This window comes from Rana temporaria, chromosome 3 (genome assembly GCF_905171775.1).
Source record: "Rana temporaria chromosome 3, aRanTem1.1, whole genome shotgun sequence".
NCBI classification, from domain to species: Eukaryota; Metazoa; Chordata; class Amphibia; order Anura; family Ranidae; genus Rana; species Rana temporaria.
The window spans coordinates 449,550,074-449,577,866 of NC_053491.1; the positions used below are offsets into that span (position 1 = coordinate 449,550,074).

The window sequence follows — 27,793 nt, forward strand, 5'->3', positions numbered from 1 at the left end:
TATCCTTTGTGCTCATCTCCAGCATACCCAGCATGTATAACTTATAAAACATACACCGCTCCTATACAGTTTATATAGGACACGTCTCTCGGTCTCTTAAGAGCTATTCAAAAGCATTTTCAGGCACCAGCTTCTTCCAGCATCTCTCTCTAGCACTCATTAACAAAATACTCCAACATAGTTAGCAGACCTCAGTCTAATCCAGTCCATGTACAGTCCTATCCATCAATACATACACAGTTCCCCAATGAAACTTTCTCTGGGACTCACCGATTCTCTGGAACTGTACTGAGCTTTCCGTGGCTGACCAAGTTAAAGCGGTTCTCCACCCTAAAGTGAAGTCGCGCTGATCGGCACCCTCCCCCGCTCCGGTGTCACATTTGACACCTTTCAGGGGGGAGGGGGGTGCAGATACCTGTCTAAAGACAGGTATTTGCACCCACTTCCGGCCCGGCATTCACGGGCAAAAGACGGGCATTGCGTCACATCCCGTCGCCCCCCCCCCCCGTTGTGCTCTGGAAACACTCGGCTCCCAGCATACAGCGGGAGCCAATCGGCGGGCGCAGCGCGACTCGCGCATGCGCCGTAGGCAGGGGTCAAGTCCTGGAGAAAAAAGTGTGGGAACTCACTCCCACCCAAGATCCACTCCCCCACCAAAGGAAAAAAAAATGATACGCTCATATGCATAATTACTAAACCTCATGTTTTTTCTAAATCCCGCGATAACTTGCGGCAGACCTCCGCAATGTCTCCTGGGAACCATGACAAAAGCTCCTAGGAGACATTGCGGCATCGAGGAAGTGACAGAATACACGCACACTACCTGATGAATCCATATACAGGAAGCAGCCAGTAACATAAAGGATTTCTAAGGTTCGCCTGCCCCTGATAGTGACTCGAGCTGGGCATCGCCGCTTAGTGAAGGATTGGCTCGGGCGGCTCGGCTGCCCCAGTCCTGCAAAGGGAACTGCGTTCCTGCTGTGAAAAAAGTGCAGGAACTCCGTTCCCATGCGTTCCCGCAGGACTTGAGCCCTGGCCGTAGGGAACCGGGCAGTGAAGCCGGAGCGCTTCACTTCCTGGTTCCCTCAGCGTGGATGGAGGGGGGAGTAGCAGGGTGACGAGCGATCGCTCATCCTTTGCTGCGGACGCCGCTGGACTCCAGGACAGGTAAGTGTCCTAATATTAAAAGTCAGCAGCTGCAGTATTTGTAGCTGCTGGCTTTTAATATTTTTTTTTGGCAGAACATCCAGTGCTGTGCAGATCTATCAGGACTGTACAAAAACTATACAGGGCTATCTGGTCTGTACAGGAGCATCCAAGGATCCTATGCTGTGCAGGACTGTCCACAACTATGCAAGACTGTATACTGTAATCTGTGCAGGGGATGCACAAAGCTGTTTAACCCTTCCGAAGGTATGCAGGGCTGTTTGGTAACACAGAAGATCCGAAGCTGTGCTAGAGGTGTGCAGGACTGTCCACAACTATACAAGACTGTATAATCTGTGCAGGGGATGCACAAAGCTGTTTAACCCCTCCGAAGGTATGCAGGGCTGTTTGAACAGTTTAACACAGGTCTCAGCTGTCGGCGTTGCATGGATCTATCCACTGTCTTCCATGGCTACTCTAGGTCTATTCAGCGGTGTGCTCAGTCTTTGATGTCTCGTTTTACCTCAGCATTCATGGGTATATCTGACATGCAGGAGAGGCTCGGTCAGGTCAGTGCTCAGCGTGTCTCCTCTACTCCTCCATTGCTAAGCCACACCCCCCGACGGACATGGTAATATACAATGGTAATAGGTCAAGGGGCAGGACACCAGGTGCTGGAATAGAGCGTGAGGAAAAAAAATGGGAATAATGTGTGAAGGTAAGTGAGTGGTCATAGCCACAAAAGGGAGCCTCCTTTCATTCTTTATCGTAACGAATTCTTCCCTCATTTAGTTAATACACTCCCTACACCCCTTCCCTCCTTTTCATTCCATTCCATTTTTCCTTTCTCCCCACACCCCTTTTCTTCTTTTCTCCCTTCTTCCCCCCCCCCCCATTCCTTTGTCCCCCATCAGGGGGTATTTTTCCACCTTTCTTCTGCTTCCATACTTTTTTTATTTTGGTTTCCTACCCTTCCTCCCATTTTCTTTTTCCCCCCCTTGTCTCCCTTTTTCATATCCTTCCCTTCCTCCCCTTTGCTCCCCTTTGCCCTCTTCTTCCCTTCTCCTCCTCTTTTGTCTTTTCTTTTCCCACTCTTTCCCCTCACTCCCCCCCTCTTTCTGTTTTTTCTCTTCTGATTTCTTTTAGCTTTCCTTTCCTTTATTATTCCTTTTCCCCCCCTTTTCTCCTTTCCCTCCTTTTTTTTCACATCTTATATTTCTATTTTATCAAAAAAACAATGCAGGATACATATTCCATAAAATTCAACGTCCAAATAATACAGGTATACAGATTATTCTATCTATCTATACAACATAATCGGACACTTAATCTATACTTTATATATCTCTCTCTCCTTTCTTTAACCTCTTCACCCCAACACACAACCCCCCCCTCCCAAAAAAAAAAAAACCCCTCCCAGTTCACACTACTCCTTGAGATGTAAGGCTTACGATCTTATATAGTCCCTTTATACACGTATGCAGATGTTCGATTTCAGAAGAGTTTACATTTCTCCTTGTATCTTTCTTCCAACATTCTCTTCCTCCGAGTCAGTAAATGCTTTCCATCTTATACCATTACTAATCAAGATTTGTTTTCATTCACTCATGTTGGAAGGAAAGAAATTTGCATGATCTATGGCCTTTCTAACATGCTCCTCCAGCCACACTAATGAGGTAGATGAATCTACCAACTGAGACACTTTGTTCTGATAGCAGCACCCATCGCTATCAGAATACACTGATCAGTGGTTGCAGCTGATTGATTTGCAGTCACTGATCGACAGAATTTTTTCCAAAATGTCCCTTTAATAGAAGTCAATAAATAAGCAACTTCTGTTAAGTGGGGGAGGCCACACAATTGAAATTTGGCCAGTGCCTGTTTTAGATCAATGTATGGCAAACAGAAGACGTATCTGATGAGTAGGAGAGTGGGCTTCCGATTTCCCAGGAATGAAGATCAGTGGCAGACAAATGAATAATAATGGTGTTCTTTACAAAAACATTTGTGTTGAATTTTATGACGAAGTAACAAAGTAAGTGACAAAGTAACTTTCACACTGAGGCGCTTTGCAGGCGCTATAGCGCTAAAAATAGTGCCTGCAAAGTGCCCTGCTCCTTTCACTCCAGTGTGAAAGCCCAAATGCTTTCACACTTAAGTGGTGCTCTGGCAGGACGCTCAAAAAAGTCCTGTTAGCAGCATCTTTGAGGCGCTATAGGAGCAGTGAATACATCGCTATTAAAAGCCCCCCTGCCCATTAGAATCAATGGGCAGCGCCAATGAACCGCCGACAAAGCAAATTTGCCGATGGTTTTAACCCTTTTTAGGCCACTAGTGGGGGTTAAAAGCGCCCCGTTAGTGGCCGAATAGCGCAGTAAATCGCTGCTAAAAATAGCGGCGCTTTACCGCCTCAGTGTGAAAGTAGCCCAATTAAGGTAATAGGATAAATCATTCCATATACGCACCTGAAATTTGTCAGTCTTGTGACATTAGAAATCTGTTGTCTTTTAGAAATAAATAACTAGAAACTCGATTATTATGAGCTGCTTAATCACTTCCCGTCCGGTCAATAGCAAATTGACATCCAGGAAGTGGTTCTGTTATCCTGACTGGACGTCTATTGACCATCAAGGCGATCGGTGGTGTGGCGTGCCAGTCTGACACACCGCTACACCGATCTCGATAAAGAGCCTCCGACGGAAGCTCTTTACCACGTGATCAGCCGTGTCCAATCACGGTGTAAACAGATAGAGCCATTATTTGGCTCTTCCTCACAGACAGACGCGAGTAGAGGAGAGCCGATCGGCAGCTCTCCTGATGGGGTGGTTCATCAGCCCAGCCCCATCTTGGATGCCCGCCCAGGACCACCAGGGAAGTCGCCAGGACCACCAGGGAAGCCTTCAACATGTGGATGGCCAAGTACATTCCCCATGGCCATCCACATGTTACAAAACATGCCCAACATATGCTAATCAGTGCCCACAAATCGGCACTGACTGGCACCATAGTAGCACATAAAAACAGTGATGCCCAGCAATGCCACCCACCAGAGTAACCAGTGCCACATACCAGTGCATATCGGTGCCCATCAGTGCAGCCATATCAGTGCCCATCGTTGAAGAAAACATTTACAAAAAAAAAAACAATAAAAACGTTTTATTTTTCTAAATTTTCTGTGTTTTTTTATTCGTTGCGCAAAAAATAAAAATCACAGGAGGTGATCAAATACCACCAAAAGAAAGCTCTATTTGTGGAAACAAAATGATAAAAAAAATTGTTTGGGTACAGTGTTGCATGAGCGCGCAATTGTCATTCAAATTGCAACCACACTGAAAGCTAAAAATTGGCTTGGGCAAGAAGGTGCACAAGTGCCTGGTATTGAAGTGGTTAACAACCCATTACTAAATAATATTTTCTTTGTTCTTTCAGGTCAGTAAGTTGCCAGTGACCATCACTAATGCTTGGTACAGGCAATCAGAAAATCTGAAATGATAATCTGATTGTTAGTAGCTAGTTAATTATGTTAGTTTGTTAGGAGTAGTTAATCACACTGCTGTCCACCTCCCTAGAACTTCACAACAATTGATCTCCCTGGAAGCATCTTTCACAAACCTACAGCCATGGCCAAAAGTTTTGAGAATGACACAAATACTAATTTTCACAAAGTCTGCTGCCTCAGTTTTTGAGATGGGAAATTGCATATACTCCAGAATGTTATGAAGAGTGATCAGACGAATTAAATTTCATGGCAAAGAGGAACTTTGCAATTAATTGCAACTTAATCCCATAAAAAAATTTCCACTGCATTTGTGAAGAAGGCTTCAGGGTGCCCAAGAAAGTCCAGCAAGCGCCAGGACCATCTCCTAAAAGGGGATTCAGCTGCGGGATCGGAGTGCCACCAGTGCAGAGCTTGCTCAGGAATGGCAGCAGGTGTGAGCGCATCTGCACGCACAGTGAGGCGAAGACTTTTGGAAGATGGCCTGGTGTCAAGAAGGGCAGCAAAGAAGCCTATTCTCTCCAAAAAAACACCAGGGACAGATTGATCTTCTGCAGAAAATATGGTGAATGGACTGCTGAGAACTGGGACAAAGTCATATTCTCCGACGAAGCCTCTTTCCGATTGTTTGGGGCATCAGGAAAAAGGCTTGTCCAGAGAAGAAAAGGTGAGCGCTACCATCAGTCCTGTGTCATGCCAACAGTAAAGCATCCTGAGACCATTCATATGTGGGGTTGCTTCTCATCCAAGGGAGTGAGCTCACTCACAATTTTGCCCAAAAACACAGCCATGAATAAAGAATGGTACCAAAACACCCTCCAACAGCAACTTCTTCCAACAATCCCAACAACAGTTTGGTGAAGAACAATGCATTTTCCAGCACGATGGAGCACCGTGCCATAAGGCTAAAGTGATAACTAAGTGGTTGGGGGACCAAAACGTTGACATTTTGGGTCCATGGCCTGGAAACTCCCCAGATCTTAATCCCATTGAGAACTTGTGCTCAATCCTCAAGAGGCAGGTGGACAAACAAAAACCCACTAATTCTGACAAACTCCAAGAAGTGATTATGAAAGAATGGGCTGCTATCAATCAGGAATTGACCCAGAAGTGGATTGAGAGCATGCCTAGTCGAATTGCAGAGGTCCTGAAAAAAAAAAAAAAAAAAGGGCCAACACTGCAAAATACTGACTCTTTGCATAAATGTCATGTAATTGTCGATAAAAGCCTTTGAAACGTATGAAGTGCGTGTAATTTCACTAAATCACAGAAACAACTGAAACAAAGATCTAAAAGCAGTTTAGCAGCAAACTTTGTGAAAACTAATATGTGTGTCATTCTCAAAACCTTTGGCCACAACTGTACACCTGAACTCTCCCCTTAATATCCCCAAGCCACATTCCTCCGGAAATCAGCCTCCACCCTTTAATAGGTCCTACCCTAGATTGCTTCCACCCAACGTGCAGAAAATCCTCAGTTTCCTCCATATCCGGTCTGCTGACCCCAATAAAACTAAACCCTGCCTTCCCGCCAGGCATGCACAGCTCCTTCCTCTCCAATAACTGGCCATATGACCATGTTAGATCCCAACAGTTCTTCCACCAAGGCAAACTCCTCTCCGCATCCCAAATCTCCACCCAGCTGGAACAGCCACCAATCCCAACCTGGACATACCTATTGCTCGCCCATTACCTAAAATCCTTAGATAAGGATTAACAGTGTTCGAGACAACTTACGCCCTTTGAAAGGCTTTGCACACAACAGTCGTCTCAACCTCATCTAATATCCTTGACACACAATCTTATCTTTGCTGACATAAAAGCCAACGAGAACGAGAAAGGGGGGGGGAGCTATGGGCGGAAGTGACATTTTGATGTCGCTTCCACCCTGCAATGGTATGGAGACAGGTGGGGGGCATCTTCCCCCTCACTCATCTCCATACCACACAAGAGAACAGACGCAATCGCTTCAGCCACTACTGACTGCTCCCGTAAGCGCCAGGGGACATCGGATCGCGGCAGGAGGAGGGCCCTCTCCCACCACTGATAAAAGTGATCTTGTGGCAAATCTGCCAAAGAGACCCCTTTTTTTCTGAAAGACTGCCCTCTGAAGAAGAGGATACTGGGGTTATGGTAGCTATCTGCGACCATAACAATGATATCCCTCTTCAAAGTACCGACGTGTAACGACGACGGCCGGTCCATAAGTGGTTAAACACAGCTCTGTTCAAACAGACACTAATGGAGGTTGTCATGACTGCTTAGGACTGTTCTAGCTTTTTTTTTATATATCTGTAGTAATAGAGCTCAGCAGTGATCTGTGTCTTGAGATGTACCCAACTTACCAGTATCAATGGGCATGTAAAGGCAGGCCATACATTAAGTAATTTTCTTACAACCATGGGTTGCAGGACAGAAAAGTGCTCAAATTCCCCTCATCAACGCAGTCAGTGTTGGAGGAATCCCTCCCGCAGTGGCATAAAGTTCTGCCAATGCGGTTCCTTCCCTACTTGGAAAACACAATTATTACTGCTGAAAAAAAGTCCCTGCTGAATGAGGCAAGATTTGATCCATCTATGGGTTGCTTAAGGTGCCCGTAATAAAAAATATAAATGAACAATCTCATATACCGTATTTATCGCAGTATAACGCGCTCCCGCGTATACCGCGCACCCCTAAAGTTGCTGTGAATCCTGTGGAAAAAAGTTTTTTGTACTTACAGTTTTGGCGTCTTGCGCGGCGTCCATCGGCGGCCTCGTCGGGTCCGGCGTCCGTCTGCGGCTTCGGGTGTCCTCTTCGTCGGGTCCCGGCGTCCTTCTGCGGCTTCGGGTGTCCTCGTCGGGTCCGGCGTCCTTCCCGCGCCAAGTTTGAATACTGCGCCGACATATACCAAGCGCAGTACACTCGTGTATCGTCGGGCAGGTTTGGCAACTCTCGCGCTGACGTCCTGTACGGTATATAATACAACACTGCATTACAGTGTACACCAAAACAAATAGGAATATGTGTATGATCTATATCAGGATCTCCAAACTTTTCAAACAAAGGGCCACTTTATTGCCATCAGGCTTTAGGAGGACCGGATTAGGGCCAGCAAGGGAAGAAAATGTCATGGGCCCGGAATCAGTAAGAACAAATATGGCCTCAGGGTTGGTGGTCAATAGGAAGAGGAGCATTCCCCCTATTAGTAGGAGGAATAGTATCCTATCATTGGCATCAGTGGTTATAGTGCCCCATTTTGGGGTCAATGGGAGGAATTGTGCCTCATGTCAGTGGGAGGAATTGTGCCCAAGGGCCGGATAAAGGCTAGCAAAGGGCCACATCTGGCCCTCGGGCCGCAGTTTGGAGACACCTAATCTATATGGCCACAATAGGCTGCACATAGTCTATTTAGTGTCCAAAAAAGTTTATTTTGTTATCAACCTTTTTTCCTTCTAAAGTCTTCCGTGCTCATAAAATTATTGAAAAAGGTGCTTGAGCTCTCAAGCACTCCTCTCATATCCTAATGCCGCGTACACACCATCACTTTCTGCGATTAAAAAAAACGACGTTTTGAAAAACGTCAATTTAATTGATCGTGTGTGGGCAAAAACGTCGTTTTATGTCTTCTAAAAAACGACCAAAAAAAAATTGAAGCATGCTTCAATTTTATGTGTCGTTTTTGGCCGACGTCGCTTTCTGTGTTCTAAACATTGACCGTGTGTACGTAAAAACGTCGTTTTAAGCACGCGCATGCTCAGAAGCAAGTTAGGAGACGGCAGCGCTCATTCATGTAAAACGACTGTTCAGAATGGAATAAGCACATTCGTTAGGTCTTTTTCAGCTTATATACAAGAAAAGAAAGCGCTTCTTTAACCCCTGCTTTTAACTGCTACCCAAAAATGGACGTTTGTTGCGGCTGATCTTGTTACATAGTTATGACAAGCTTTTAAGTAGTTCCTTTATTGTTTGATTATGTTTGTGTTCTGTTATTTAGTTGTATCTTCCATCTTCAAAATTTTAAATATATATATTGGGCAACCTTTTTTTTTTTTGATTTTTATTTTGTCACCAATTTTATTGGAAATCTCTATTTTGTGTTGATTTGGGAGTGTGTGAAGTGGCTGCAACCAGGGCTGTGGAGTCGGTAGATAAATGTTCCGACTCCGACTCCTCAGTTTTATGTACTTCCGACTCCGACTCCTCTGTATTAATATGCGAATGTGGAAAGTGATGGTGAAGCGCTGTGAACTAAAAATAGAAGGGGATCTCAATACCTAACAGGTAGGTAACCCTAAAGTGAAATACATAAATAAATAAATAGATACTAGGTGACTATTACAGAGAAAGAAAGGTGAATAAACAATAGGGCTGTTGAATATAATCGTAGCATCGATGCATCGAGATTCGACCGCCGGCGATTCTGCATCGATGCTACGATTTGCAATAATCGATTATGCGATGACGTCACCTGCGCGCCGCTATTTCCCCTGCCAAAGAAGTGAGAACAGCCGAAGGCCCCTTTTTTCCCTGCCCCCGATAAACTCAAAGCGGCCAAGTGTCTTAGGCGGTAGACGCGCCTCTTTTCCCGCCCCTCGACGAACTGGAAGGAGCCGTGGGCATCCCGCCCCCCCTCGCTGACAGCATCCCCAGCCGCCCAGCGCCGTCAACATGGGAGACACGTGGAGTGAGTGTCTGTGTATCCCCAACGATCGCTCCCGAGTGAACTCCCCAGAGCCTTCCTCCTTGGCTCACCTCACGCTGTGTGCAGTGTGCACACACAGGCTGCCTCAGCTGCTGCGGAAGACCCGAGATGCCAGACAGCGCGGTTGTCCTCTGTCCCATTTCCACTGACAGGCTGCTCGAGAGTCATCATCATCAGGTACATTGCACACTGGCAGAATTTAATGGGGCACAGTAGCGGCAATAGATGGGCACACTGGCAGCAATAAATGGGCACACTGGGAGCAGAAAAAGGGCACACTGGGAGCAGAAAAAGGGCACACTGGGAGCAGAAAAAGGGCACACTGGGAGCAGAAAAAGGGCACACTGGGAGCAGAAAAAGGGCACACTGGGAGCAGTAAATGGGCACAGTAGTGGCAGCAATAAATGGGCACAGTAGTGGCAGCAATAAATGGGCACAGTAGTGGCAGCAATAAATGGGCACAGTGGCTGCGTTTGGCACAGTGGTGGCATTTGATGGGCACAGTGGTGGCATTTGATGGGCACAGTAGCTGCAATTGATGGGCCCAGCGGTGGCGTTTGATGGGCCCAGCGGTGGCGTTTGATGGGCCCAGCGGTGGCGTTTGATGGGCCCAGCGGTGGCGTTTGATGTTTTTTTTTTTTTTGTTTGCGCCCCCTCAACATTGAGCACCAGCCGCCACTGACTACTAGTGATAACATAAAATATTATACAGTATATCATAAATCTGATGCACCATTATGTGAACTGAAAATTTGCCATATTATGAAAACATTAAAGTGACCAATGAGCATGACAATGCCATTTCCACATTAATTATGGTTTATGTATGCCTTATTGTCTTGGTGATTGATTATCATCACAACTTCATTGATTTGAAATTGATCCCCTTTTTTGTACACTTTTTTGATTTTTCACTGCATGTGTGGGGCAGTAATGAGCAAAACCAGGAATCATAAAACAGAAAAAAAGGGATCATTGAAGTTGTGATGTGAATCAATCACTAAGACAATTAGACACTATACATAAACCATAATTTATGGAATGGCATACATAGTCGTTTGGGGGGACGTTATGAGGACATTGTCTGCAGTCTCTGACCCTCTCTTGTATCATGTCTGCAGTCTCTGACCCTCTCTTGTATCATGTCTGCAGTCTCTGACCCTCTCTTGTATCATGTCTGCAGTCTCTGACCCTCTCTTGTATCATGTCTGCAGTCTCTGACCCTCTCTTGTAGTATTTTGGGGTCAGTCTGGAGCTCTTCTTTAAGTTGTCTGTGTTTCCACTTTGCTACATGCAGAGTTTTTTTTATTTTTTTTTTTAAGACCAGATAATTAAAAAAAAATCTGACTGCTTGAATTTTTTCGATGAAAACGCGTGTAGTAATCTTGATGCATCGTGATGCATCGCGGAATCGAATCGAATCGAATCGTGGACTTGATAATCGTAATCGCATCGAATCGTGAGACCGGTGAAGATGCGCAGCCCTAATAAACAACATATAATGTGAACATAAAGTGACACGAATGTACCAGGCTGGATGAACCAGAGACACAGTGGTAAAGGTGCACGGATGTGAACCAAACAGTAGCTTACACAAACTAAAATAACTGTGTACAGAAACAATGTATAACAGAAATACGTGAAAAATGGTCTATTTAAAAAAGTGACATCCCAGAAGACAGTCCGGTGTGGCACGAATGTACCAGGCTGGATAAACCAGAGACACAGTGGTGAAGGTGCACGGATGTGAACCAAAATAACTGTGTACAAAAACAATGTATAGCAAAAATGCGGAAAAAAAAAGTCTATTTAAAATAGTGACGTCCCAGAAGACAGTCCAGTGTAAAAGTAGGCAAACTTCGGTGCGCACACCTCTTGTGGTACTAGATGCTCACCTCAGAGCCATAGCACGGATGGCTCAAAGTACCAAACAATGTCTCCCTAGGGGGTGCAGTCACACGGATTGAGGTTGAGATGAAGGGGGCTCCTCATCAAATATTCATACAAACATGGAAGCAAAAATCAATGGATAATAGCATAATCCTGTGGGAAACCTTGCAAATGATATATAACGTATACATGCACTCACATTGAGGCTGTGAATAGTGGACCTATCTCCACGAACACCGCGTTCGTATCCGGAACTGGTATGCTGGAGGATCACTGACAGACAAAACAACTCTCACTTCCACCTTCTCTGTATCTTCCACCTCCTGTCCGTAGTATCAGCCAGTGCTCAGGGGGTACAAGATGGAAGAAAAGAGAGGAAGGCCCATGGTGCAGTATCTTGTGAAATTTATTAGAGTACAAGTAGCAGCAAAGTAAAAACTCACATTTAAAATTGGGGCAGAAGCAAAACACCTACGAGCGGTGAGCTCGTCTCATCGCCGTCGGTCTGTGTCGGCTCTGTAACTCCTATTCCCTTACGCGTATTCGTCACATCCCCTGAAGAAGTCATGTGATGTGACGAATACGCGTAAGGGAATAGGAGTTACAGAGCCGACACAGACCGACGGCGATGAGACGAGCTCACCGCTCATAGGTGTTTTGCTTCTGCCCCAATTTTAAATGTGAGTTTTTACTTTGCTGCTACTTGTACTCTAATAAATTTCACAAGATACTGCACCATGGGCCTTCCTCTCTTTTCTTCCATCTTGTACCCCCTGAGCACTGGCTGATACTACGGACAGGAGGTGGAAGATACAGAGAAGGTGGAAGTGAGAGTTGTTTTGTCTGTCAGTGATCCTCCAGCATACCAGTTCCGGATACGAACGCGGTGTTCGTGGAGATAGGTCCACTATTCACAGCCTCAATGTGAGTGCATGTATACGTTATATATCATTTGCAAGGTTTCCCACAGGATTATGCTATTATCCATTGATTTTTGCTTCCATGTTTGTATGAATATTTGATGAGGAGCCCCCTTCATCTCAACCTCAATCCGTGTGACTGCACCCCCTAGGGAGACATTGTTTGGTACTTTGAGCCATCCGTGCTATGGCTCTGAGGTGAGCATCTAGTACCACAAGAGGTGTGCGCACCGAAGTTTGCCTACTTTTACACTGGACTGTCTTCTGGGACGTCACTATTTTAAATAGACTTTTTTTTTTCGCATTTTTGCTATACATTGTTTTTGTACACAGTTATTTTGGTTCACATCCGTGCACCTTCACCACTGTGTCTCTGGTTTATCCAGCCTGGTACATTCGTGCCACACCGGACTGTCTTCTGGGATGTCACTTTTTTAAATAGACCATTTTTCACGTATTTCTGTTATACATTGTTTCTGTACACAGTTATTTTAGTTTGTGTAAGCTACTGTTTGGTTCACATCCGTGCACCTTTACCACTGTGTCTCTGGTTCATCCAGCCTGGTACATTCGTGTCACTTTATGTTCACATTATATGTTGTTTATTCACCTTTCTTTCTCTGTAATAGTCACCTAGTATCTATTTATTTATTTATGTATTTCACTTTAGGGTTACCTACCTGTTAGGTATTGAGATCCCCTTCTATTTTTAGTTCACAGCGCTTCACCATCACTTTCCATATTTGAATTTTTTCTGTGTAAGGCAGACTCTAAGGTGATTGCAGCAGTGCCCCCCGGTGTCCAGTACAGATAGCGCAAGAGTACTACCATTTCCTAATATGCAAATGTATTTTATACATTCCTTGAGGGAAAGAAACGCAACCTACCACAGGACTACTGGATGGGAAGCCAACAGTCTACTGTATTGCACAGTTTAAGCAAAAGACAAACACAACGAAAACAAAGTTTTTTATTCTAAAACATGATTTTCCTAGGAGAATCCCATAGTCATGTTTAAAGTTTAAGCTAACAATCAGAGTTTACAAGTTTTTATAGCCTTAGCTAAATGACAACAGTTTTTCCAATGGTTTACAGCAGGGCTCAAAATTTCAAGTCCTGAGCTACTAGCCAGGCCTCAAGAGTTACTCACCACCAGTTGCCCCACCTAATTCATACACTGCCCTGCGCCTAATTGCACCTGTAAACACGCCCTCGTAGATTATGTCATGGAATGACAATGTTTTATGCAGAATCAAGTTACAAAATTAAATATTACCAACAACAACTTTAACAAAATGGGACAGGGCACTGGGGGCAGACCAGAGGGACAGGGCACTGGGGGCAGACCAGAGGGACAGGGCACTGGGGGCAGACCAGAGGGACAGGGCACTAGAATTGGGTCTCTTCCCCATTCTCATGCTGTCTCCTCTGCAACTCCCATCCATCCTCTCTCTCTCTCCCTTTCATCTCATCATCAGGAGCCTGTAGGGGTGCAACGGATCAAAAAACTCACGGATCGGATCGATCCTCGGATCATTTTCGGATCAGCAAAAAAAAAAAAAAAAGACAAATCTTGTTACACCCACCAGAGTTTTAGATTTCACAGTTCTTCTCAACACAAAACTGAGCTTATGTGCTTAAATACAGTGTTTGGAAATCCGACGGACTGTTTATTGCTAATATGACAGAACACCTCTGATTTTCACATTTAAACAGTCCGTCAGATTTACAAATACTGTATTTAAGCGTATAAGCTCTGTTTTGTGTTGAAATAACTGCATCTCGCAATACTTATATGTGCAGCCAAGTGGAAGTCGCAGCCCCATGTACGAAAGTGGTGTCACCAGTTCCCTACTGTGACCTGAACTATCCCAATTATCAGATCCCTTTAGTGTCATTGATCGGCGGGCTGAGTGTCTAGTGAAAATCCCCCCTACGTGCTCAGTCCATACAGATCCCCCCGATCGCCTCCTCTCTCTTCTCTGGCAAGCAGCAGGACGCCTGGTGTGGCGGCGGCAGCGGCTCCCCGTGTGGATTCCTCAAGGTGCAGCATGGAGCTCATCGCTGGGCTGTTAGGAGTCAATGACATATTGAGCTCAAGTGCCCACAAACTTCCGAGGAGCAGCCTGCATCCCCCGCGCCGGGTGGACCTCGATGGCCGCCGCTTCGATAGCTAGGCCGACGCCGCGGCCTTTCCTATGGACCGGGAGGCCCGTGGATCGCCGTGTGTCCCGACCCGAAGGTGCTGATCCGTACGGATCAGTTGCACCCCTAGTGACAATACTTGATGTGTTCCCACTGTCATATGGCATTCTTGTGCCACAGTGCCTACACACCGTCACGGTTTTATCCACTAACCTCTTTCCTTCATCATTATATTTGACAGGGAAGCCAAAATGCTCCCATACAGGGGATTTAAATGACGCGGGGCATTCAAGCTCCTCCGTTCGCCATGACCACGCTGTGTGTGGACTGAACATGCGCAAATTATTATTATTATTTTTTTTTTAGAAAACAATCCTCGGATCACGTGTGTGCGGTTCGGATCAATCTTTTTCGGTTCGGATCACGGATCAATGACGATCCGTTGCACCCCTAGGAGCCTGTGTGTGCGGCTCCACGCTTGCATGTCCCCACTTCCCCCTTTTATTCAGGCTGGCAGAGAGGAGAGGAGCTGCAGCACAGTGGGAGGGAGTACAATCCAGCGCTGAGATCCACACAACTGCACAGCCATTGACACCATAGCACAGCGCACACTGACAGCGCACAGCACACATTGAGACCAGTCTGCTCACAGTGCTCAGGCTAAACTGTTGGACACTTACATAGAGCACAAGGAGAAGAAAACTGCACAAACTAGAAGGCTGCTGCTCTCATGTCAGGGCAACTTTCAGTGAGCGCTGCACCGGAGTGGTAATTTTGGCAATCCTCCACCTCACTCATTACTTTCTGCTCTCCAGCTACATTGGTTGGGGCCCGGGGGAGGGGGGCAGGCTCAGAGAGGTCATACTGTTGGGTCCCATGGCTTAATGAGAATTGTAAGGAGAGCACCTGTGTACTGCTCTGCCTGTGCGCGGCTCACCAGACTACTTTTCCCGAGCATGCACCTTTCCTCTTCGGCCGCCAATCTCATCGGGACTCTAAGTGTAGGCACAGATTGGAGGGAGATTGGTCCAAGAACTTTTCGGGAATGGGTCTGCCCACTCACTAATGATCTCTCAAATCTACAAAAAAGAAACATGGTCAAATTTGGCTGAAAACCTTAAAGTGCATTTATTCTGCCCAAAAATTAACAAAAAAAATGGTGACAACCCAAAAACACAACATAATAAAAACAAAGATGCCAAGGAAGGCAGCACTTTAGAGCGTGCTTGAACTTTGCTGAAAACAAGGGTCCCCGAAGCCACCAATTCAGCCTGTGAGTCAACATAAAATTCCATCAGGGGCACCGTTTTATTTTTTGGGCTTTTTCTTCCCAGCAGCCTTCCCTGCAGTCTTCTCTGCAGTCTTCCCTGCAGCCTTCCCTGTAGCCCGAGTCCTTGGGGGCTGGGTTCCTGGAGGCGATGTAGTGCCAGGAGCCAGAGCAGCCTCATGAAGAGGAGGAGCAGGAGCAGGAGGAGCAGCAAGGACAGGAGGAGCAATCCGCACAATGTCGGTGTCGTCATCGAGCTGCCCCAGGGATGCCATGCTTATGGCTTTGAAGATGAGTTTTTCGCAGCGCACACGCTGGCTCTGCTCCAGATTGTGGAGCTTGGCTGCAATGAGCGCTGCGAACCCCTCAACTTCACTGGGTGGCTCTCGGATGGCCGCAGTAGCTTGGTGAAGCAGGCCCTGGGTCTCCTCCTCCATTTGGCGCAGACTCCTGACCCGTTTAGCGGGATTGCGGAATGGAGGGATCCGGGAGATGGTATCCCGCCGGCGTGCCTCCTGGGTCCCACTGGGGCCTGCCACCTCCTGGCTCCCAGTGGGTTCTGCCACCTCCTGCCTTGCAGTTGGCCCTGGCTCCTCCTGGCTCCCTGTGGGCCCTGGCTCCCTGTGGGCCCTGGCTCTTCCTGGCTCACTGTGGGCCCTGGCTCTTCCTGGCTCCGTGTGGGCCCTGGCTCTTCCTGGCTTTGGTCTGCCTGTGTATCAAAAAAAGGAACATAGTTTATTTGTGTTTGTCATTAATCACACACATTTTTAAAATCATGAGTGATGCAAATTGAATGTCAATATATATTACACACAGGGTCGCCATCCCTAATTATGTGGCCCCTTACACACCTTCAGACATGGTCCCCCTGGAATTATGTGGGTTGTTGCAGGCCTAATTTTGGAAATAAGTGGCCTTTTCCCCCAAAAATTAAGTAGTCAATTTCGTGTCAACTAGATTGTACTCAAAAAGGGCGTTTTCCATCTGGGACCCCTTGCAGGTGTATTGCGTTACCCCCCCCCCCCCCTACTGGCCTCTCCGAAAATGCCACCCACTCCTTCTGAAACATTATTAATTGGCCAATTTTGGCCCCATCCTGTTTTGCCACTACTGACTATTGATCTTATCCCAAAACTTTGGAGATTCACTTAGAATTTCGAACAATAGTAACAGAAATTTAACATTATTACTAGACTTGTCATATACTAACTAAATTCATACAAAAAACACATACCATGCTCCATGGGTCACAATTGGGGTCCTCCAGGAACTTGTGCTCTTCCTCCGAGCTTGCCTGCTCTTGTCTGCAGAGAAGACTGGAGGATTGGCTGCTGGGAAGCTGGGAGCTACCTCTTGGGGGAAGGGTAGACAGGGATGCCCTGGTCTCAATGTGGTCGTCCAGGAACTGCAGCTGACTGTAGTACCACAGGGTTGGTTTGTAGATGGAGTCAGCTGCAGCCCCAGACCTCATTGAGGCCAGGACTTGGACCCGTTGGGCCCTGTAGGTGCCCCTGATGGAATTAATTTTGCTCTTCACTGTGGCTTTTGTGGCGTTGGGGACCCTTGTTTTCAGAAATTCAAGCATGCTCTCTTTTGCTTTTTCCCTGGCATCTTTGTTTTTATTGATGGTATTTTTGGTTTGCCACAGAACAGGATGTTCCTTCCATTTTTGGATAAATTCTGTCAGGAACTCCGCATCCTTGAAGGGATCCATTCTTTCTGCACTTGAAACAGAAGCCAAAACCTAATGTAATTAAAGCCACTAGCTTACTTCCCCTAACTAGCCCACAAACTCATTCCCTCTTCACTATAATAAAGTCGTAAAAAATAACTTGCGTATCGTCGTTAGCAAAGATCGTGACTTCTTCAACAGACTATGCACGCCGTTTACAAACACGTCCGATCCCTTTTTACACTACGCACGCGTGACGCTCCGCACGACACCCCACCCCTGACGTTCGGTATCGTCCTTTCCACGCCCCTTCTCTGTCGTTTGGTGAGGGAGAAAAGATGGACAACATGGAGGTCTATTCCAGCTCAAGCCAGGAGGCAGGCCAGGCCCAACCACGCCGCAGATTCAGATGCAGAGCCTCCAACATGTCATTCAATGAAATGGTGGAGATGGTCACCATATTGAGGAGGGAGGACTATGATGCCAAGCATGGCCCCTACATGCATCCAAATAAAGTGAAGGCAACAATAATGGAGAAGGTTATCCGTAGGCTCCAGCGGAAGTTTGGAAGATGCAGGAGCAGAGACCACCTGCGCAAAAGGTGGTCAGATTTAAAGAAGAGGGAACCCCACCAACTTGCCAAAATAAATAGGGTGATTCGAAGAAGAAGTAAGTTTTTTCCATGTGTATTAATTATTTGGGTGTGTTCTTTGTGCCATGTGTTGTTTTTTTGCAGGTTGACCAGAATTAATATTATGAATGTGGACGCATGATTCAGTCGTCGTAGTCGTCGTTCATTCGCTGACTTTCAATAATCCAATACCATATTAGTGCGAAATGGCATCATGCCTAGTTTGCATGTGCAAAGGGGGAGTTGAAGCACTGTATCATAAATAAAAACGTAATTGTAGGAATTGGGGGCGAATGAACGACGACTCCTAGGACCAATTATTCGACACAAACATGAAAGTTGTGACATTTTTTGGGCTTAAAGGTGTCTTCAATTCTGGTATTGATGTAAATGTGTTTCTGCTTATTTTTGCACAAGCTTAAATACCTTGAGATACCGAAAAAGGAGCGTTTGCTCATCATTTTTTTATTGAACATGTGTACTCAGTAGCACAATTGTTTGTCACAATCACAACCTATGTTGGGTGACATACAGGGGTGAGCAGATCCAGGGGATACTTGGTTAGCTTACATATAGAAAAATACACCAATTGTACCCAGATTTTAAATTACTTTGTGAATGGATTAAATACTGGTCTATCTTCTTTGAACGCTTTTTAAAAACAACAATATTGCCCTCTTTTATTTTCTTTAAAATATTTTTGGGTCCTTTCAGGCCGCTCTAATGTTTTAACCTCCTGTTTTCCCTTTCTTAAATCTTGTAGGGCACAATGAAGCAGCAAGGCAGGAGGCACAAGCCAACCAAGCCACACCCCCGAGGGATGTAGATGAAGGGGAACCTGCCACAACATCCGGTAAAGTAACATATACCACATTTTCAGGGAATATAGATATAGGCATACAATCTTTTAACACATGTTTTGGTTCCACATTTCAGGAGGAAATCGGGCTGGTCAGGGACTGGACACGTATAGTGCCCAGCTCCTCATCGCCGAGGTTCTGACATGCAGGGCCCAAGTCGAGGACATACGTCTGGCCTGCCGGGAAATTCGCCACAAAGCGAAGACGCTGGAACGTCAGCTCAAAAATTTTATTAATGTTTTGGGGAGGGTTTAATTGTTTGTGGTCCTTTTATTTTGTTTGTGAAAAAAAGGCCTTTAGATGTTAAAAAAAGAAAAAAAAATCTATTTTGTACGAATTTAAAAAAAGACAAAAAAATAATAAAAAGATTCTATTTTGTACTAATTAAAAAAAATAAAAAAAATTGTACTCCAAAAAACGTGTGTGTAGTTATTGGTATCAATGCTGACTCATTAAATTACTCAGGCATATTTGTAGAGTTATTAAGATTTACACTCATGGGAATTTAGGACATCCCAAACACATGGCTGGATGAGAACCTAGGAAAAAGAAACAATACACAAAATAAAAAAAGATACAAAATAAATTTACACTGTTTAATCAAGAAAAAAAGAATATTTTATTATTTAATGAAGATCGGGCATTGCAATGGCCCCCCTCCCCATAAAATAGTCCACATAGGATTGACGCACTGCACGTGCGGTTTGGGGGGCCAAGCCTCTATGGCTAGCCTCACGTCCCGGCTCCGGAGCCACAACATCTGCCTCATCAGGCAATACCGTGAGGTAATTGTGGAAATGTCTTTTTAAAAAATTGTGGAGAATGCAACAACATAAAATAACGTGATTCCACTTGTATTCCGCAAGGTTGATTGCTGTTAAAAACAAACAATCGGAATCGGCTGGCCATGATTCCAAAGGCATTCTCTACCACACGTCTTGCTCTGGCCAGCCGATAATTATAAACCCTCCTCTCGTGGGTGAGGGTGCGTAGGGGAAATGGCCTCATGAGGTGGGGACCCAAAGCAAAAGCCTCATCTGCAACAAACACGAAGGGCAGACCCTCTTCGTTCTCCTCCGCAGGTGGCAAGGCAAGGTCCTCCGACTGAAGTCGTTGGGCGAACTCCGTCTCCGCAAAGACACCGCCGTCCGACATCCGGCCATTTTTCCCAACATCCACATACATAAACTCATAGTTGGCAGAGACCACCGCCATCAAAACAACGCTGTGGAACTCCTTGTAGTTGTAGAAATGGGATCCACTATGGGGTGGGGGCACAATGCGGATGTGCTTGCCATCAATGGCTCCTCCGCAGTTCGGAAAGTTCCAACGCTGGGAGAAGTCCGCTGCCACAGTCTGCCATTCCTGTGGCGTGGTGGGGAACTGGATAGAAAGATAAGAAAAAATACATTCAAACAAACATTGTGAACAGAATATATCTACAATTTCAAGGGATCCCCCCAAAAAATGAAAAAAAAGGTTAAGATTAAAAAATAACATGTGAACACTAAGCATATTAATCACCCCCTCTGATGTTCAAAAACTATAATTAGGGGGAGGGGGGGCCCAAGGTGAGTTTGTCACCTGAGAAACCACCCCCCAAAAAAATAACCAAAAAATAATAAAACTAAATATTAGTATGTAGTCAAACAATCTGGGGGGGGGGTTTGGACAATGGAGGCCACAAATAAACGGGGATATAGGGACACACAAAATGCAGCACTACAATGGAGGCCACAAATAAACAGGGATATAGGGACTATGCTAGGTGGGTTTGGCCACAAAATAGAATGATGGACAGGTTGGCTAAATACAATAAACATGTAGGGCTTTACAAATTGTGTAGAACAGCATACATGGAGACAAAGTGAACATTCTGAGCATATTAGAAACAGGTTAATTATTTATTTTTGGGCCATAGTTTGACCATTGAAAGAACACCACTTACCTTAACATAGTCCTCCTGAAGAACCTGAATGATGGCCGAACAGGTATCCGGGATTATGAGGCCCAGAGCCTGGGGGGAGATGCCCGTCGAGAACTTCAAGTCCTGCAGACTTCTCCCTGTTGCAAGGTAGCGCAACGTAGCAACTAGCCTCTGCTCAGCAGTGATGGCTTCCCGCATAACGGTGTCCTGCCTGGTGATATATGGCGACACCGAAGCCAAAAGCTGCTGAAATACGGGGTCAGACATCCTAAGAAAATTCCTGAAATCATCAGGGTTATTTTCTTGGATCTCCCGCAGCAGAGGCATATGAGAGAACTGGTCCCTGCATAGCAACCAGTTCTTGGTCCACAACCTCCTCCTCACCCTGTTCATGGACCGTCGCCGGGATGCAGCACAAATCCTAACAACAAGCACAGCACGATCTCGGCGACAAGTTCGTACCCGCAACATGGCTAGAAAACGGTCGTCAAATCAGATCAGACTAAAAATTACGCCCTGAAGTACAGAATGGCCTCTGAAGAACGACCTGCTAAACAGCACCGTGCACACAAAACGTAATGCCAAAACAAATACGTCCTTAGTACAAGCACTGTATCACAGATCCGACGACAAATACACAAACTGTACGACAGAAAACGAAATTTAAAGCACAAACACTGAAAATCACGAATCGTCTCTCACCAAACTTTTACTAACACGCAGCAACACGATATCAGCAAAAGAGGCCGTCTTCCGCATGGAAACGACCCTTTATAGTGACGTCGTGCGTGATTGACGGAACTGCGCTTTGCTAGAGCGTTGTGAAAAAGTGATGGTGTGTATGCTACGTCGTTGTTCAAATTGAAGTTTGAAAAATGTCGTTTTTTTCCATCACATAAACCGTCGCATTTTTTCATCGCAGAAAGTGATGGTGTGTACGCGGCATTACTCACCAGATCAAATGGACCCCCCAGCCATTAGACTTGAGAGTCTAACACGCATGTTCTAGTGAGGGGTTGATTCTTTCCTCCTGGATATCTGGTGGTAGTGGGATATGCAGCTAGCCAATAGTGATGTCGCTTATAACCAACCAGGATCAATAGAGGAAAAAATCAGACGCATCTTCTGCATTGATGGAATTTCCGGTTCCTGGTGATCTCATGTCCACGGAGCGCACCTGAAGATACGGTGTTCCCGGATGGTGTTCACTAATCACTGCCCGCACAACACCTTGTGCCTTTCTAATCAATTACTTGTATTTCAGTATGCAAGTGTAATTTTTATCGCAATAAACAAAATTACTGCACTGAGAATCCCCCCCCCCCCCCCTCTATTGATCTTGGTTGGTTGGTTGGTTGGTTGAACATCACCATTTGCTAGCTGCATATCCCACTACTCTGGCCTGCTGGATATCTAGAAGGAAAGACTCGCCCCCTCACTAGGACAAGCATGTTAGATTCTCAAGCCTACTGGCTGTGGATCAAACAACATCTGGTGAGTAAAAATATGAGAGGGGTGTGGGCCACACTTGACTTTTATGATGTTTTTTGAGCACTCAAGCACCTTTTGAATAATTTATGGAGCACAGAACCCTTTAGAAAGAAGGATGATAATGGAACTTTTGTGGACACTAAACTCAAACACTCTACTTTCCAAAAAGGGAGCAATTGGGGATCCTGGCATTTTATAAGGGCCCCAAAAAATGAAAAAGGCAGCCAGAACATCAGGATTGAACATCTAATTATATTATATATATATATATATATATATATATATATATATACATACATACATACATACATACATACATACATATACACACACACACACACACACACACACACACACAGTACAGACCAAAAGTTTGGACACACCTTCTCATTCAAAGAGTTTTCTTTATTTTCATGACTATGAAAATTGTAGATTCACACTGAAGGCTTCAAAACTATGAATTAACACATGTGGAATTATACATAACAAAAAAGTGTGAAACAACTGAAAATATATTTCATATTCTAGGTTCTTCAAAGTAGCCACCTTTTGCTTTGATCACTCTTGGCATTCTCTTGATGAGCTTCAAGAGGTAGCACCCCATCACTCTCCTTGGTCAAATAGCCATTACACAGCCTGGAGGCGTGTTTGGGGGTCACTGTCCTGTTGAAAAATAAATGATGCTCCAACTAAACGCAAACCGGATGGAATAGCATGCCGCTGCAAGATGCTGTGGTAGCCATGCTGGTTCAGTATGCCTTCAATTTTGAATAAATCCCCAACAGTGTCACCAGCAAAGCACCCCCACACCATCACACCTCCTCCATGCTTCACGGTGGGAACCAGGCATGTAGAGTCCATCCGTTCAACTTTTCTGCGTCGCACAAAGACACGGGGGTTGGAACCAAAGATCTCAAGTTTGGACTCATCAGACCAAAGCACAGATTTCCACTGGTCTAATGTCCATTCCTTGTGTTCTTTAGCCCAAACAAGTCTCTTCTGCTTGTTGCCTTTCTTTAGCAGTTGTTTCCTAGGAGATATTCTACCATGAAGGCCTGATTCACACAGTCTCCTCTTAACAGTTCTAGAGATGTGTCTGCTGCAAAAGGTGGCTACTTTGAAGAACCTAGAATATGAAATATATTTTCAGTTGTTTCACACTTTTGTGTTATGTATAATTCCACATGTGTTAATTAATAGTTTTGATGCCTTCTGTGTGAATCTACAATTTTCATAGTTATGAAAATAAAGAAAACTCTTTGAATGAGAGGGTGTGTCCAAACTTTTGGTCTGTACTAATTATATATATACCGTATTTATTCGAGTATAACGCGCACCTGTGTATAACGCGCACCCCTAATTTTCAATTAAAAATCGGTATAAAATCATTGTAATTGCCAAAAATAATTTATGTCCAGCCATGCCCCCTGTATGTCCAGCCATGCCCCCTGTATGTCCAGCCATGCCCCCTGTATGTCCAGCCATGCCCCCTGTATGTCCAGCCATGCCCCCTGTATGTCCAGCCATGCCCCCTGTATGTCCAGCCATGCCCCCTGTATGTCCAGCCATGCCCCCTGTATGTCCAGCCATGCCCCCTGTATGTCCAGCCATGCCCCCTGTATGTCCAGCCATGCCCCCTGTATGTCCAGCCATGCCCCCTGTATGTCCAGCCATGCCCCCTGTATGTCCAGCCATGCCCCCGTATGTCCAGCCATGTGCCCTGTATGTCCAGCCATGTGCCCTGTATGTCCAGCCATGCCCCTTGTATGTCCAGCCATGTGCCCTGTATGTCCAGCCATGTGCCCTGTATGTCCAGCCATGCCCCTTGTATGTCCAGCCATGTGCCCTTACCTTTAATCACGCGGCGCGCGGGAACATTACAGACAGCGTTCGTTTGAACAGCTGTTTTCCCTGCCACGCATAGACACTCCCCCTTGCTCGCGATTGGACAGATCCGTCCAAGGGGGGAGTGTCTACGCGCGGCAGGGAAAACAGCTATTCAAACGAAAGCTGTCTAATGTTCCCCCGCGCCACGTGATTAACGTTGTAGCGGCTTCGGTAGCAGCGGCGTGTGCGGCGGCGGTAGCGGCGGGGGGGATAAAGTCCTCGAGTATAACGCGCACCCAAACTTTGATCTTTTTTTTGGGTATAAAATTTTGCGCGTTATACTCGAATAAATACGGTATATATATATATATATATATATATATATATATATATATATATATGAACATCGAGGTTATTGGATATACTTTATAACCAAAAAGTATAAAATCAATTTATTTGAATTTTGTTTTATTTATATAGAAAAAGAAGTAATCAAATACCACCAAAAGAAAGCTCTATTTGTGTGGAAAAAAAATCCAAATTTTATTTGGGTACAGTGTTGCATTGCTGCCCAATTGCCAGTTAAAGTAACAGAGTGCTGAATGGCAAAAATGTTTTAGTCATGAAAGGGGTAAGACCTTCCAGAGGACAAGTGGTTAAAGTAACAAAAGCATGTTTTTATAAAGTCCATGTTTACTTAACTTAGTGAATGACGCTAATCGATGTTCACTACTATCATTCAATGCATCAAATCAGCTTTGTGTGGATCTTCTGGTGTGAAAGAAGATTTGTCTTTTGTCTGAAGCACTTGCCACATTCCAAACATTTAAATGGTTTCTCTCCACTGTGAGTCCTTCGGTGATTAGCAAGATATTTATTTCGCGAGAAGCATTTGTCACATTCTGAGCATTTAAAAGGTTTTTCTCCTGTGTGAGTCCTCTGATGTCTTTCAAGGTGGCTCTTACTTGTGAAAGGCTTGTCACATTCTGAACACCAATGTGTTTTTTCTCCTGTATGAAACCTATGGTGACGATTAAGGTGTGCCTTTTGTGAGAAACATTTGTCACATTCTGAACACTTATACGGTTTTGCTCCTGTATGAATCTTCTGGTGCTCAGTAAGAAATCCTTTGTGTGAGAAGCATTTGTGACATTCTGAACATAGATGTGGTTTCTCTCCTGTGTGAATCCTCAGGTGTTCAGTAAGAAGTCTTTTTCGCGAGAAGCACTTGTCACATTCTGAACATTTATATGGCTTCTCTCCTGTGTGGATACCATGGTGACGTGCAAGAGAGTCCTTTTGTGGGAAGCACTTGTCACATTCTGAACATTTATACTGATTCACTCCTGTATGAATCCTCAGGTGATATGTAAGCTGGATCTTGAGTGAGAACCTCTTGTCACACTCTGAACATCTGAATGGCTTCTCTCTTGAGTGAGTCCTCTCATGTCGGGTAAGATTTCTCATTTCTGTGAAACATTTGTCACATTCTGAACATTTATAAAGCTTCAGTCCTGTGTGTCTCCTTAGGTGTAGAGTTAGATATCTCTTTTTTGAGAAGCACTTCTCACATTCTGAGCACATATATGGTGTTTCTTCTGTAGGAGTCTTCTGATGTTGTGTAAGATTTGTCTTGTGCATGAAGGACTTTTTATATTCAATACAATGAAATGGTTCTTTTTCTATGCAATTCTTCTCAGGTGTAATGAACTGTGATCAAACATTAAAGAAATTACATTTGTAGTAAAAAAAAAAAAAAATGGTTTATGTCCAGTATGAATCTTCTGCCGAGCTGTAGGATGCGACTTGGGATCAAAAGTTTTCACACTGAAAGCATTTATATGGCTTGTCTCCCACAGGGTTTATTGGAGGGTTTATGAAGATCTACTTAGCTGAAATATGTTTGCAAATGGAAAAATTTGATAATTATGGTAAACGTCTGAAATAAAAAATAAGTAGATTATGGATTAGTATTAACAGCAGATGCAGATGAATCTTAAAAATGCAATAAATATATGCTTGCCTACACTAAAATAGGTTGTTCAGACTTTCAGTTAAAAAAAAAAAAAAAAAAAAAAGTGCTCATTGTTTATTTTAAAAATACTCGCTACAGGTGACCTAAGGACCAAGCCTCTTCTTGAGATCTGTGGTTTACAAGTTAATATAAAAATTTTTTTTTGTTAGAAACTTACTTATAACATAAATATTTTTTTTCCAGACACCCTGGCAGTCATTGCAATACTGTGTATGTATGTATGTATGTATGTATGTATGTATGTATGTATGTATGTATGTATGTATGTATGTATGTATGTATGTATGTATGTATGTATGTATGTATGTATGTATGTATATATATATATATATATATATATATATATATATATATATATATATATATATATATATATATATATATATATACATATATATATATATACACACACACACACACACACACACACACACACACACACACACACACACACACACAGTAAAAAAATATTAGCCCAATTTTTTGGGGGAAGATTACACTGAGTAAATTGATACTCCACATGTCATGCTTCAAAATTGCGCCCGCTCGTGGAATGGCGATAAATTTTGACCCTTAAAAAATCTCCATTTTAAAAAACATTTAAAAAAAAAAAATTCTACAGGTTAAGAGTTTTGAATTACAGAGGAGATCTAGGGCTAGAATTATTGCTCTCACTCCAACGATCGCGGTGATACCTCACAAGTTTGTGGTTTGCTTCTGCGCGAGAGCCATTTACTGTTTTTAAGGGACAGTGTGAAAATATAAAAATCTAAAGTAAAGGGAAAAAAAATTGGGTCACTTTTATTCCCATTACAAGGAATGTAAATATCCCTTATAATAGAAAAAAAAAAGCATGACAGGACCTCTTTAATGTGAGATCTGAGGTCAAAAAGACGTCAGATCTCACAGTTACACTTACATGCAATATAAGAATAAAAAAAATATTCCCCTTTAAGACCATTGAGCGAAAGGGAGGTTTGACGTAGTTTCCGTCATCCACTGGTATGGACCCTAAATGTTACTGAGGGAAAAGGACCCGATCAGCTCCGCCGCTACGGAAAGTGGTTGAGACCACCAGGGAGCGGCACCTCTCCAGCCGCCGATAAAAGTGATCTTGCGGCGAATCCGCTGCATAGACCACTTTTATCTGAAAGCAAATAGAGAAAACAACAAAACAGGCGCCACTTAGATAAAAACTGTAAACTTTAAACTGTAAACTTTAATGAGTAGACAGCATCAAAGCACTCACATGCTGTCTGCTCAATTAAGTTTACAGTTTTTTCTAAGTGGCGCCTGTTTTGTTGTTTTCTCTATTTGCATGTTTGGAGTTCGACTTCAGCTCCCCAACAAGGCTGCCCAGAATATCAGACTGTTCTTCTCACTCTAGAGCTTTTTTTTTGCTCAAAGGACTTCATTTAAGATCTGTTATATCTTCCACTAAAACGTGCGCCATCATTGTATATAATTTATCTGAAAGCAGACTGTTCCCTGTGACATTATAAATGTGCTAGCATTTCTCCATTTAAAATCTCCCAAATACTTATTTTCCCCCCCTTTTAAAACATTCTAATATTGGTGATCTTTTCTTTAATAAAACTATGAACCAAGGTGTCTCTTAAAGTGAAGGCCCTGCCAAAACTATTTTAGGTTGATCAAGTAAAATTAGTCTTTACACTACTTGAGTCCTCAGTGCCATTTTAAAAAGGACACTGGCATAGCTTCTATTCCTCCCAGAGGCTTAAAAAAATAAATAAAAAAAAGGCACTTTGAAATCAGTGGCTTAAGTGCGAGCTGCCCGGTGTT

The 27,793-nt window shown here is 44.3% G+C and overlaps 2 protein-coding genes across 4 annotated transcripts in view; one reads left to right on the forward strand and one right to left on the reverse strand.

Moving 5' to 3' along the window:
- The first annotated feature begins 1,429 nt into the window (after window positions 1-1,429).
- The window catches only part of LOC120933409 (gastrula zinc finger protein XlCGF71.1-like), a 41,994-nt gene continuing 15,630 nt past the window's right edge, over window positions 1,430-27,793 (forward strand). The window contains exon 1 of one of the 3 annotated variants that reach the window (XM_040346623.1): window positions 1,430-1,864. The gene's annotated coding sequence lies outside the window, so the exon portion shown is untranslated. The remainder of the gene's footprint in view (window positions 1,865-27,793) is intronic. The other 2 variants (XM_040346621.1, XM_040346622.1) reach the window with 2 other exon arrangements.
- On the reverse strand, window positions 24,676-25,670 carry LOC120933408 (gastrula zinc finger protein XlCGF7.1-like). The gene has a single exon (XM_040346619.1). It carries the CDS (start codon window positions 25,594-25,596, stop codon window positions 24,703-24,705), a length of 894 nt encoding a protein of 297 aa, XP_040202553.1. The 5' UTR covers window positions 25,597-25,670; the 3' UTR covers window positions 24,676-24,702.

What these genes read in the sequence shown, in the direction of transcription:
- LOC120933408 (XM_040346619.1), bottom strand. Translation starts at nt 25,596, where the DNA reads ATGCACAAGACAAATCTTACACAACATCAGAAGACTCCTACAGAAGAA.